Source organism: Phalaenopsis equestris, unplaced genomic scaffold, assembly GCF_001263595.1.
Source record: "Phalaenopsis equestris unplaced genomic scaffold, ASM126359v1 Scaffold000006, whole genome shotgun sequence".
Classification (NCBI taxonomy): domain Eukaryota; kingdom Viridiplantae; phylum Streptophyta; class Magnoliopsida; order Asparagales; family Orchidaceae; genus Phalaenopsis; species Phalaenopsis equestris.
Window position 1 is genome coordinate 311,451 of NW_018164448.1, and position 14,246 is coordinate 325,696.

At 36.7% G+C, this 14,246-nt stretch overlaps 1 protein-coding gene and 1 long non-coding RNA gene across 5 annotated transcripts in view; one reads left to right on the forward strand and one right to left on the reverse strand.

Annotated features, from left to right (window-relative positions):
* Positions 1 to 7,624, reverse strand: part of LOC110018199 — a 35,003-nt gene extending 27,379 nt beyond the window's left edge. The window contains exon 1 of the long non-coding RNA XR_002293342.1: positions 7,546 to 7,624. This is a non-coding gene — a long non-coding RNA (uncharacterized LOC110018199). The remainder of the gene's footprint in view (positions 1 to 7,545) is intronic.
* A 428-nt stretch (positions 7,625 to 8,052) lies between these two features.
* The window catches only part of LOC110018198, a 23,293-nt gene continuing 17,099 nt past the window's right edge, over positions 8,053 to 14,246 (forward strand). For 2 of the 4 annotated variants that reach the window (XM_020715436.1, XM_020715435.1), the window contains exons 1-4: positions 8,310 to 10,157; positions 10,254 to 10,458; positions 10,621 to 10,808; positions 11,555 to 11,691. In XM_020715436.1, coding sequence (XP_020571095.1) covers positions 8,324 to 10,157; positions 10,254 to 10,458; positions 10,621 to 10,808; positions 11,555 to 11,655 — 2,328 coding nt within the window. In that variant the 5' untranslated portion in view covers positions 8,310 to 8,323 and the 3' untranslated portion in view covers positions 11,656 to 11,691. Of the gene's footprint in view, positions 10,158 to 10,253; positions 10,459 to 10,620; positions 10,809 to 11,554; positions 11,773 to 14,246 lie in introns of those variants that run through there. The other 2 variants (XM_020715437.1, XM_020715434.1) reach the window with 2 other exon arrangements.

Below are 14,246 nucleotides of genomic sequence, written 5' to 3' on the forward strand. Positions count from 1 at the left end.
GGTGCGCGCAGGAGTGCGAATTGTGCAGAAGGCCACTCTAAGGTTCGGAAAGGTCCTACAGGAATCCATTTTGGGTTTCCTCATGTCGGTTTCATCCTTCTAAGTGTTAGAAGTCGATACCGCACACGCGAAACTCCAAAAGAGGACGGAAATAGGTCGAACTAAAACGAGGCGGGCGCCACTTCTAAGATGCTAAGATAGTCGCAGGAAGACCCCTAAGGCTAGATCCTAATTCCTACGAGAAATACTAGACCTCACGAAAATTGAGGTCAACAATAGATGATATTATTGTGACAGATGAATCGGAGAAAATTATCGGACTAAAAAGATTGCTTGCAACAAAATTTGAAATCAATGATCTTGAGACTCTCAAATACTTTCAGGGAATGGAGATGGTTTGGTCTAAAAATGGAATTATCAGATCCTAAAGAAAGTACATCTTATATCTATTAAATGAAACGGAGTTGCTTGGGTGTAAACCAGCTAATACACCCATGGATCCCAATAAAAACCTGAACAAAAGTGAAACAAGCAATCCAGTTGATAAAGGAAGCTATCAAAGACTTTGGGAAAATTGATCTAACTATCACGCATGAGACATTATATTGCATACTCGATTAGTGTAGTAAGCCAACACATGAATAATCCAAGTGAGGAACACTTGGAAGCAGTGAACATAATTTTGAGATACTTCAAGATCACTTTAAAATATACAAAAATGCTAGTTGGGAGGGAGAGGTAACTGATATAAATTCAACCATTGGGTACTAGAGAAGCACAAGCCGTCTCTCAAAACAGTGCAAAATGAGAACATTGTGCTCTTGCACCATAAACATGTGAAGGAATGTGGCTTCAGAGGCTATTAAGGGAACTTGATGTTGAGACAGAATAAAATAAGATGTTTAATGATATCAAACAACAATTAGTATAGCAAAGATTCCTATGCACCATGACAAAACAAAATACATTGAAATTCACTAATACTTTATCTCAAAAAAGGTTGATAAAAAAAATTTTCAGGTAAATAATGTTTTAACAAAACTTCACATTTTTTATATTCTCACCAAAGCACTACCAAGCACTAGCCATGATACATTGAATTCTAAACTTGAGTTGTTGAGAGAGAGTGTTGGGAGTAACCTGCGTATATACTATATTAGGAAGGATTTTATTTTCTTCACTCAAAATATCTTTGAATATTTTTTAGTTTCCTTTAGAAAATGTTTTTTTTTTTCTAGTTTTCCTAAATTGTGAACTCGTATGCTTACCACACTATTACATATAGTAGGTTGTTGAACAAGAAATAGAATTTTTTCTCAAAATTTCCACATATGTCAACATCATCATAAGATTTATCCCAACTATGTCAATTGATCAAATCAATTCTCCATCTACATTTTTGTTGAAAGATAGATGAGTTTTAACTCTATTTTGTGTAAGAATTTAGCACAATTATTAGCCATACTAACATCATCTACCACTTTTTCTTCCATTTTTCCACAAGATATTTATCGTGTCTTATTGCTACATCTTCTTCCTTTACACATCATCACCAAAGTTCATTTCCAAATATCTTTTGTTCAATAGATGCAGTCCATCTTCAATATGTGTATTTCTCACTCTATCAATTCCAATTATCATATATTCATCTTGACATTTCAATTTCTAACAAACCCAAAATAACTGCTAGCAACTCCTTTATTTCCCAACAAGTAATCCATGCAAAATAGTCAATCTAATTGTGATTATAGAAGTAACTTTAGATTTTTATGATAATCTTTTATAAGACAATACTACTGTGATACTGTTTCATTTTAACAACTGATTTTTTCTCATTCTTATTTATCTTTCCACTGTTTAGTGAAGAGCTCAAAGTTGAAGACAACTTTAGCCTCACCCCTATCCTTAGTCTCTATAGATTCATAGAAAAGTAGCAGTCCTGACCCAAATAGCTACTCTTAAAGGATGATAAGCTCCATTTCCTTAAATGTTAAAAATATTATGTAAATAGACGGTTTTGGTCCCCCGAAAGCGAACAAATACTCTAAACTAATACATAGATCCACCCATCCAACATGTTTTGCATGAATTATGTCATAATTGGAATGACTTCCTGCAATAAATAAACTATAAAAAATGTCTCTTGGAGATATGCAAGTCTTAACAAACACACACACACACAAGGGAGAGTCCTAGCCCAAATTGCCTTGCATAACACTACTCACTCAGACGCGTGTACACACACAGACACATATATCTCTAGCCCAAATTAACTCGACCTAACACTCAATAGGGAGTCTCTGATTCATGCAGGGCAGACCTTCAATACTTTTGCAGCTTTTCAGCTCTGTAATGGTAAATATGTAAATCTAAATCATGATTTCCCCAAAAATAGTACATTGATCATCTTGAACCTGCCATCGCCATTGAACCAGAATCTCAGTGTGATTCAATACATTAATACAACAACCAAAGTTGTGTGCTAATCTCAATGTGATTTCCATAATTGATAGGTTATACATGACATGATTTCGAGTGGTACAATACAAGTTAGATTTGCCTAAATTAGCTTAGTTGGCAGAGCCAAAATTTAAAAAAATGTTGAAAAAATAGATGCAAGATCAGCCCATAATGCGACAGTGAGATAATATGAGAATAAAGAGATGAATAGTACATCCTTTTTTATGTAACATATTATGAACTTTTGATGTACAAGGTGACCAATTTGAGAAAGATAATCATGACTGTTGTGAAGTTTATGACTTGCCTTGACAATTGAGTGATTTCTTGTGAAATAAATGATGATACTAGAGTTACAAATTCACATTAAAGTGAATTTATGATTAAATATTTGCAAGATGTTCCCACATGGTTCAAAGGTTGGAGGAGACATTTCAACTCTTATGACCTAAGAAATTCACAAAGATTAATAACAATATGAAGTTTTTTTCGCAACCAAGGTGATTCTTTTCATCCAGCCTATGATTACCAATGAGTCTGATTGCAAAAACACTAAAACAGGGGTTATCTATTTTTTTGCAGCAATAAATACGACTCTACCTAGCATATTTGTTAACATACATGAAGCAATGAGTTGAGTTCTGTCTAATTTCAATGATATTTTATCATAATTAGCTTTCGCCGTTGAGAAGCATTTACGTATCAATATTTTTTCTATGTTATCACAAAAAATTCACTTCAAGAGAGTTCTTGTCCTTATGTGGTATCACGCTCTTTGAATGAAATTGATTGTAGAAGGATGACCACTGAAATCAACAATCATAATTAAATATAGGTTCCATATACTTGAACTTGATCACAAGATTTACCTGATGGTAGATTTGGTGATCTTTTGGAAGGCTAATCTTTGAGACGGTTGCCGATAAATTCAAGTTTGTGAGGAGTATAAGTGGTAAACAACCTTTAAAATTAAGATAACCAATATTCGGGATTGGTTATGCTTTGAGGTTAATCCATGCACCATCCTCTTCCATGATAGTTACGATATTCCATAATTTTTTTTTTTCCGTTATTGTCATCTTTGATAAAATTCAAATATAAAAAAAGACTATGGAGATCCATTTCATATAACTTGGGAGTGTAATTGAGGTTCTACAAAAGAGAAACTGTTTTAAATATGAAAAGTGCATATTTATGCGTTCTTTGTTTTAGTTCGCGAAATTGGGACAGCTAAAGCCATTACAAATGGACCAACTAGCATTTAAGAGGATGGAGCTTCCATGGCTCGTCAATCATGCATTTGCATAAGGTTTGCAAAAGAACGTATATAGTAATAGCTCATCACAATCATCTCAAGAAAGGGAAGTTCAAATGGATAAAAACTCCTAGATTTTCTTAAAATATATCAATAAAAAAAATGAAAATTTCAGCTCCAATAAATGTTGTCTTTGATAACATAAGCCAACCAGAAATACTCCGCTCACCACCATCAGTTCAGTCAAAAAGTAAAACTTGCGATACTAACATCATCTTACGTGTTCAGTCTTTAATGGATCATTATCCTTACACTATGTTAATTTCACTTCAAAATACATAAAGATAGTTTGCCAAAATTTTTTTATGATCAATTAACCTAGATTGTTGGATTATTTTTAGTGAAAGTAAAGTTTGGATTTTAATTTTCTATGTTGGAATTTTTTCTCCTTCATTCCAATTTCTTCTTCTGTCCAACAATACAACTAACTTTTCCAAGTGCTAATGAAGTGTTATAGTTTGCTGCAGCTTCCGAAATGCTAACATAAATCTAACGCATATTTAAAGAAAAATAATTCTAATCCACAAATATATTGAAACGCACAAATGCCAACAATAGATTATTATCAGTAGTTACTGAGCTCAACAAGAGTCATTAAGCCGGATGATATTGAGAGCAGAAACACTTTAACAGAAAATGGGCGTACTGTTATGAAGATTAACAGAAAATAATATGCATATTTAACAACATCTACGACAAACATATGATTATATACTACAGATGAACTTCTTTCTAATAAATAATATTATAAAAAGTAAAGCAATATCAACAATTTTTTATCATCAAATATGAATCTCGAGACATAGCACGAATCTCAAGGCAATTTTTTGGATAAGAAATATTACAATTTTGATTAAAAATCATCCTGAACTCCAATTTTAGCAAACCTACAGTTAAACTGACCGGCTCAACGAGGTGAACCCAATGATACAAAAATTGATCAAATCTGAGTCAAATTAAGCTCAGATCAAACAGTTAAACTATTTTTTGAAGTTTTCAGTGCATATTTGGAAGGTTAAATGGATTCAAAGTCTGACAAGCGTATAGTTAAATTGAGTGCCTCTATAAGTCAGATTTGTCAAGTCTAATATCAATCAATTCTGACATCATTAATATATTTAAATGTTCGCAAAACATTGTCCGATCAAGGAAATATCCTAAGGTTGTCCGATTAGAGTGGTTTGGAATCCTTCATTATTTATAATATTGACTCAATAACTAGAATCCTCCTCTTAAGAGGGGCCCTAGACCTATAGCCAGAAGAAGAGCCAAACTTGGAGGAGCTAAAGCTCAACATCATTTATGTTCTGAAGATCTGCCAAATTCCTCCCCCTCTTGCAGTCGTCGACCACCACCTGCCAGCCACCGTCAACCACCATCGGCCGCCACTTGCTCATTGAAGTGAAGCCTCTTGTGGAGTCACAACATACATTGCAAAATCCTAATTTATATCACGGAATAATGAATCATTCGACGAAGTAATACATCGCTCAGTACACGGTGCAATGACAAGTCGATGACAGTGTAACCATGCACACCACATATGAAGCAACGACGTCTCCCAAATACGGTATAACCATGAACCACAAAGATGGTGAATTCCTTCGGACTCCCAAGTTCCTGACTCATGTCTTAATGGTTTACGGGCGTCATCACAATTCAGCATTATGACTTGTGTGATCAATTACAGCCTATGTGATACACAACTTATGCAGCTCCCACTCCTGCTTTGCGGCCTACAGACGACATCACAGCTTACCACTACGGCATACATGATTCATAACTTGTAAAATTCCTAACTTTGGCCTCTGCGGCCTAATAACGTCTTCACAACTTACCACTACGACATATGTGGCCGGTTATGGCCTACGTTATCCATGTGTTGTGCAGCTTTGAACTTCAAACTCTGCAACCGATAGACGTCGTAACAACTTACCACTACGGACTACGTGACTTACAATTTGCGCAGCCCCTGACTCCTGCTTTTACAGTCTACATATGTCATCACAGCTCACCGTTACGTCTTATGTGACCAACTACGACCTAAATGGTCTGCAGTTTGACCAAACTCCCAACTCCAACCTCTGCGGTCTAAAAACATTATCACAACTAGTGCAGGTCCTAACACCGGCCTCTGCGGGCCACGAACGTTACCACAACTCGTGCATCTCCTGACTCCAGCCTCTGTAACCTACAAACGTTATCACAGCTAGTGCAACTCACAACTCCGGCCTCTGCAATCCACAAAAGTTATCGGAGCTTGTGCAACTCCTGAATCCAGCCTTTGTGGCCTATAAATGTTATCACAACTCCTGCAGTTCTCAAATCTAATCTTTGCAGCCTACAAATGTTATCAAAACTCATGCAACTCCCGACAAGGCCTCTGCGACCTATGAATATCGTCATAACTCACCACTAAAGTCTATATGATCAACTACAATATATGTGGTTTTAAGCTCTTGCAACTACTGACTCCTGCTTCTGCAACTTACGAATGTAATCACAACTCATCATTATGACCTATGTGGCTCACGGTTTCTGTAGCTTCCTACTAAGACCTCTGTGGCTAACAAACGCTCCTGAAATAACCACATGGGGCTTATATAGTCAATTACAACTATGACTTTCAACTACAACCTATACGACAAGTTGACGCTACAACATTCACAATAGACTACTGCCTCTATAGCAATCGATTACGACCCTTGCAGTCTACTTTCACGGAGAACTATACTAATTATAATCAGACTACGACTATTATCATAAACTACTACTGCACATTTACAATGATCAACTTTGAAATTCTATTTTATTTAATTTAAGAGAAGAGTAAACATGTGTATTCACCATTTATATTAGATTATTTCAATTGGGTTAAACCCAGTGATTTTTCCCCCTTTTCAGAGGTTTTTATATAAAATTTGAGTTTCTCATTTTGCTTCACTCTTTCATTATCTGAGTGTGAGCTAGGTTTTCTTACAACACTAAGATAATTTATTACTCTACTATCGTGGACCTTCCAACACACATAAAAAAGAATATTAGCAAAATACATAATATAAATAACAAAAAACTGTAATCACTACTCAATAAGTTAATATAGGTACAAATAATATTCTGTTTAAAAAAATGGGCAAAATGCACAATGTTAAATCAAGATTAGCCAGAGGAATTAAAAAAGAAGCAAGTAACGCAGAAATTAGGTATCTTCGGCTGCTCGACGTTGGACTCTCGCTGTCGATCGGGAGATGGCCGAATTAAGTCTGGAAAAAGGGTTTAAGAGGCTTCTAGAGAAGTGACGATGGAAGCATCGTGCCTCGCTTCAGTGGTGAGCAGACATGCGGCTTGTCGACTGGACATTCAGACAAAGAAAAAAAATTGGTGAAGATTACTCAAACAAGATCGGCTTGAGCGATGCGTGTGAAAAAGGTTTCACCTTCCAGCTCGAGCAAGAAATAAGTATGAGGAAAAAATCGCCATATGATTCTTTTCCATGCCTCGAAATTAGATTTAAAATTGCCTTTTTCCACCATTCGACATAATTTAAATCCTGCTACCAAACTGCCCTAAATGTTTCAACGAAACGAAAACAACTTGATCCTAATCCAAACTCTCTATGCCTCAGTCCACATCACTTCCTGTAAATACTAACCACAATGAAACTATGAAAGCAAAAAAGCAAGCAGTTCCCACCGAATGAATATCCACAAATTCCAGAAATAGGGCCTGAAAACGATCATAAACGCAGAAACACGCAAGCATCCACATACCTTTCACGGAAAATTTTTTCCCCGGCGACCAATATCGTGCATCAGAATCGAAAAAAATAGCTCCGCAGAAAGGAACTGCGCGCCCTCCCTTTCCCTCCCTCCCAAAGTACAACAAACCAGAAGCTAGGACCGATCCAGAGTTACAAGAAACTCGGCGGCCGATCCGAGCCGGAGCGAACACCACCCGATCGAACAGACCGACCGCCCGCGGCCGCTCCGCCCACGCAACCGGCTGCCTCGGTTTTCCCAACTCAAAACCGGTTCAAACCCTAAATTGACCGGCTGGAGACGGGTGGTGCGATGAGGACCCAATTCCCCGAACCATCAGAAGTGAACCCATCATAGCCCCCAATCGTTTCAGATATATTGAGCAATTTTTTACACATGGCGTTGGGTATGATTTGGGTTTAGAACGTATTGGTCCCTTTAGTAGAAACCCCTGGTATCGATATCCGGTTTAGCCGGTTGGTATTCTGAACCCATTTCCATCTATAAATTCCAAACCGAACCGCTTCGTCTTTCTTTCTCGGTTCCGGAGGCGCGAAAGAAAACCCTCCTTAAGGAGAGCCGATGGCCGCCCAGCTCGCCTCGTGAATAGCGAAAACCCAGGCAAGTGACTCATAATTCACTTCTGCTTCATGATTTGAGTTTCTTTTACCCGTTGAGTCAACCCACACAGAAAACACCCAAACGAACCACCCTATCTTCACCACGTAACTTTAGGGCTAGAGGACGGCCGGTTATTTCCGTTGGTTGTTCAAAAGCTCCTTCTTGGTCTATGATGACGACGTCGGAGATCGTGCTGCCGATCGGCAACCAGAAGCACGACCCGGCTTGGAAGCATTGCCTCATGATCCGTTCCAACGGCAGGACTAAGCTCAAGTGTATTTACTGCATGAAGCTCTTCCTCGGCGGCGGCATTCACCGAATCAAGGAGCACCTTGCACGTCACAAAGGGAATGCTGCCTGCTGCCCAAAGGTTCCTTTAGAGGTGCAGCATGCGATGCAGCACAGTCTCGATGGCGCCGCCATTAGGAAGAAGCGGAAGATTAAGCTTGCGGACGAGGTTGGTCATCTGAATCCTACGGAAATCTCTGCAGCCGCCTGCGACATTGATCACTCTGCCAATTCTGGTTTGCAGATTGTGCCTCTTAATGAAATGCTCGATCTTGGCACTGTTCAGATGGAAGCTAAGGAAGATAGCTGTGTGACTCCCCTGCCTCGCGCAGCGAAGTCAGCTGAGAGGGGAAGGAAGCGCCGGACGAAGAATTCCTCAATGAATCACATGGGGCCTTCCTCTACCTTGGGTAATGACGGATCCTGGGTGAACAGGTCAAGTTTGGTTCAAGCGGTGGATAAGGAGCAAGTTTATCATTCAATTGGGCGGTTTTTGTACGAGGCTGGTGTGCCTCTTGAAGCGGTTAATTCTGTTTATTTTCAGCCCATGGTGGAAGCCATTGCTGCTTTCGGGCCAGGGCTTGAACTCCCCTCCTATCATGATTTCCGCGGAGGCATTTTGAAGAGGTTGATCGAGGAGGTGAACCTCACTTTGGAGCACTACAAGCGGACTTGGGGTCACACAGGCTGTTCAATATTGGCTGATGAGTGTTCGACGATGGAGAAGACTTTGATTAACTTCTTCGTGTATTGCCCCGAGGGAACTATGTTTTTGAGATGCGTTGATGCCACCGAGATTGTTGCCACTGCTGATACTTTGTATGAGCTTTTGAAGCATGTGGTGGAGGATGTTGGCCCAAACAATGTGATTCAGGTGATTACCAATAACTCCGACATCCATGCCTTTGCAGGGAAAAGATTAACTGAGACCTTCCCCACTTTATTCTGGAGTCCTTGCGCTTCTCAATGCATTGATCTTATATTGGAAGATTTTTCTAAAATGGATTCCATGATTGATACAATAGAGAGTGCGAAATCGTTAACCAGGTTCATATATAGAACTGTACCTGTTCTTAATATGATGAAGAAGTATACTCATGGTAAAGATTTGTTACGTCCTGCCAGTAGCCGTGCAGCCATGAATTTTGTTGCTTTAAAGAGCTTGGTTTGTTTGAAAGAGGAGTTGAGAAACATGGTCACTTCTGAAGAATGGCTAGAATCACCATACTCGAAGAAGCCGGATGGGGTTGCCATGGCTAACCTTATTCTAAATTCGCTATTTTGGATCTCCTGTGCTGCAATCAATCGGATTACAGAACCACTTGTGCAATTACTGAAACTAGTTGAAAGTAAAAAGAGGCCAGCAATGGGCTATGTTCATCTATGTTTGTATCTAGCTAAGGATGCTATAAGAAAGGAATTTGTGAAGAAGAGTGATTACATGCCATATTGGGATCTTATAGATTGGAGATGGGACAAGCAGCTTCCTCGCCCTCTCCATGCTGCGGGGTTCTTCTTGAATCCACAGTTATTCTACAGCACAGAGGGGCAAATCTCCAATGAAATTTCATCCGGAATGTTGGATTGTATAGAAAGATTGGTGCCTGAAGCGAAGGTTCAAGATAAAATTCAGAAGGAACTGAATTATTATAGGGGTGCTGATCGAGATTTTTCAAGGAAAATAGCCGTTAGGGCTAGACGCTCTTTACTTCCGGGTGAGAAAGCAAACTTGCAACATTTTTTTTCCTGTTAATACTTTAGTTTTCTTTTGTGTGTTTTTGAATGCATTCTTCATTGATTTATTACTATAGCTGAATGGTGGTCTACATATGGGGGGAGTTGCCCAAACCTTACACGTTTGGCTATTCATATCCTCAGTCAAACCTGCAGTGCAAGGGGACCTGAGCGGACTCATATACCTTTTGAACAACTTCATAATGAAAAATTGAACTTTTCTGAGCGTCAGCGGCTATGTGAACTTGTATATGTTCGCTATAACCTTCGGTTACAGCAAAGGTGAGTAAAAGACTGAATTAAGAGCTTGTTAAGAAGTAAATTTTGAAATCTGATTATGAACAGCTGGTTAAGAAGTAAATTTTGAAATCTGATTTGAACAGATTCTCTTTGCTGAAACATTTTTCTTTTGTGCGTTAATAGTCGTGTTATGTGAATTTACAGGCATGTTTTGAAGAACAGATGCTTTGATCCAATTTCTGTTGATAATATTGATGTTGTTGATGATTGGGTGGGGAATCACCCACTGTTTTCAGCGGATGCTGACTCGAGCTGGCTGGTTTTCAATCAACCTGAGTCTATCGAACAACAATCTGAATCTTCATTAGATGAAGTTGAGACCCTTATCTCAGGTATATGTTGTTCTTTATGAAGTATAGACACTTGTAAATGGCTTTCGTGTTTGTGTTGGACATGCGTTGGGTTTAGTCACGGCTTCGACACGTTTGAGGCATTCCTAACACGCCACAAACACTGTTAGGATTTTTTATTTTAAATTTGGGCTGCGACACGGCACGGACATAGTGGGACAAGTCAAGGAAACAAAGACGAATACTTTGTGATAAAATATTTAATTTTAATGGCATTTACATTCATACCACCTAATTCCTATATATTTATGCATCTAACGCTTAAATTTTGTTTTTTACATTTATAACACCCAAATCATTTATACCTCATAAAAAATACCCCATTTTAAATTTAAAAAAAGTGAAATACATTTTTTCATGCATAGGTAAGGTGGAATGGATGTAAAAATTTATGTTTAGTTATTAGATATGTAAATACGTAGGAATTTAGTGGTAATGTATGTAAATCCTTCTTTATATTATTAATTGTTTTTTATTATTTTTATTCTTAGAAAATTCCTTTTATGATAATGTTTTTTATCATGTAATGTTATATGTTTTCTATTGATAACTTATAAAATATAAAATGTGTCCAGACTTGTTTTGTCTTCAATTTGCAATTATGTTGCATTTTATAAATGTCGTGTTGTATTCATGTCTTCGTGTTTGTGTACAGGCTTCATACTTTTCTTCTCCTGACTTGAAATAATTAATGGGTGAATGTTCTATTTAAATGTTGTATCCTGCAGCCCTTGATGATGATGTGATTCGTAGTGCTGGTCGAGGCATAGAGGATAATGATGAGATCAAAGAAGAAGAAGATAACCATGATGATTCCGCTTTCACTTGATCTAATATGTAACATTAGATGTTTGAACGAATCTAGGTAAGTTTGCCAGCCAATTCAAAAGGTGCTTGTAAATTTGTAGATGATTTTGGATTTTGATATTTAATTTAAATGAAATAAAACCGAAATTTTGATTCTGAATTATTTAATTTTGATTTTAGTCTTTCAAAATTTGATTACAACAACAACAACAACAACCCGCTTAACTACCCAAGCTTCTTTCTATTTTTAAAATTGATATACAACCTTTTTAAATGCGTCTTATTGCTTCAAGAACTAGCCTCTTTTATGACGTGATATAAGGTTTTAGTGAAATCATGTTCTTATTTGGTTTAATTGCTCATTCTTTCTTCAATGATGTTCTAATTGATCATAAGAAAATAGACCTTGTGAAGCATTTGTCTATGCTGTTTTATAGAAATTTAAATTTGTTTTTTGGTTAGTGTTGTACTTGGGTAGCCTTGCTTAAGAACTCCCAAAATTTAGGATTTTTTTGGGGGCAATTTTTTACATAACTTTGCTTCTTAGATAGCTATACTGGTAATGCTTAACGGCAACCTTTTTTTTCAAAAGAAAATATATGCGGTGAGAGAAACTTTTATAGTTAGACCTACAAAATTATGATAATTAAAAAAAAAACTGTTATTTAATTTCTATATAAAAGAAAAAACCTATAATGACACTGCAATTTTAAAAAAGTCTATGTTCTTATGACAATTTTGTGGAAAATCTGAAAGTTTTTTTTTTTTTCTGGGCTAACCGACCCTTTCAATCTCCCAAGATTGGATTGGGAGATTATCTTTATTTTCTTTCTATTCATGCTTTTTGTTATTTTTTATTTCTGAATATTTACTTTCAAAATAGAAGTTTGATATTTGGTAAATTTGTAAGTTAGGAAGCAATTTTCCTCCCCAAATAATTTCGACGTGGTATCAAAGCCCTAATAAAAGCCATATCTTCCTCCGACTGTCGAACTTCCTCCTCTATCTGGAATCCCTCTTTCCTACGCTGGAAATCCTTGCAGGCAGCCAAAACTCCTTTTTGCGGCCCTCTTTCTCCCTGCAGGCTCCCTTTTTCGGCTCTTCCCTGCCGCAAAAAATCCCCCATGTTCTCGGCTGCCAGAACCCTTTCTACAGCTAGCTTTCTATGCTGCAGACCAACCTTTGTCGGCATACTTAGCTAGAATTCCATATTGGATCCCTCCCTTGTATTCCTCTACCAGCATATTCTCCCTTCAGCAGCCAGCAACAACAATAGAAGTAGTGATGGCAATCAGAAGCAACAACAACAGAAGCAGAATCAGCGGCAAGAAGTGTCACTATTCAACCCCAGACTTGAAATTTACTGAGATGGAAAAAGACTCTCAGACAGTGAGAATTAAATTTTCAATATTCATTCTCTATAAATAAAATTTTACAAATGAAAGAGCTACCAATCAATTTAAATGAAAGAAATATAATTAAATTTACTTTCTTAATGATTGTTTGCATCTTATATAAACATTATGTCTTCTAATGCTCATTGTTAATTACTTAATTTTAAAAATACATTACTAAATAAGCAAATGAACCTATATTAATAAATTAACCTGAAAAAATAGTTTAAAAATAACTGTGGGCTAAATAAGTCAATGAATACTCATATGCCTCAACTACAGTAATATAATGGAAAAAAAAAATAATATTCATGTTAGTTAAAATTTAATAAATCAATATAAACATTTAATATATTATTCAATGCATTACTGTATCAAAATCATATTAATATCATTCTATATTTATAAAATTGTCACAGGAGCTCCATCTGAAATTTGTGTCAATTAAGACATATCCATATCAATATTTTTTTTTATATACGTACATAGATAGTTTAGTGTCCATCAATAGTATTATCAAGGGGTGGTTTAATCAAAGTCAATCATGTACATACAAATATTTTATCAAATTTATTATTTACTAAAAATATATTTCATTTTCATTTGCATATCAAACAATATATTTATAAATCATTAAATAATATTGTGCACATATATCATTCCTATATTATGAAAAAAAATTCACTAGAATTCAAAATTCCGAGTTTGCAGTAATTACAATATAACTTATGAAATTACTAATTAATGTATTTGGTCTAGAAGACTTAAAATGTCACCATAGTAGAACGTGAGTACTCACATCGATGTCGATTAATTTGTGCTTGAATTTGTGTTGATGCTGTCTCTTCTAAATTAGAAACCTAACATAAAAATGATATTTAATTAATTTATGATTTTGATAAACTTTTCCTCTTTAAGTATTAAATATAATCTCTCTTAATTTTCTATTATGTATATATATATATATATCTAATAATTTTATTATTAAATCAATTAACTCTATTAAAACTTAGCTCACTTGCACTCTGCACTCGATTCCGGTCTCGCTCTGCACGCGATAGCTCCTTTGGCTTCAGTTCCCTACCACACGAGGCATGAGCGCATCTCTTCTCCATTCTTCCTCTCTACACACTGGTTCAAATCGCACGAGGACTCTTCCACAAAGCCGCGATGCCATCCTCTTCAACTCCTTCCATCGCGGCTCCCTTCGTCTTCCTTC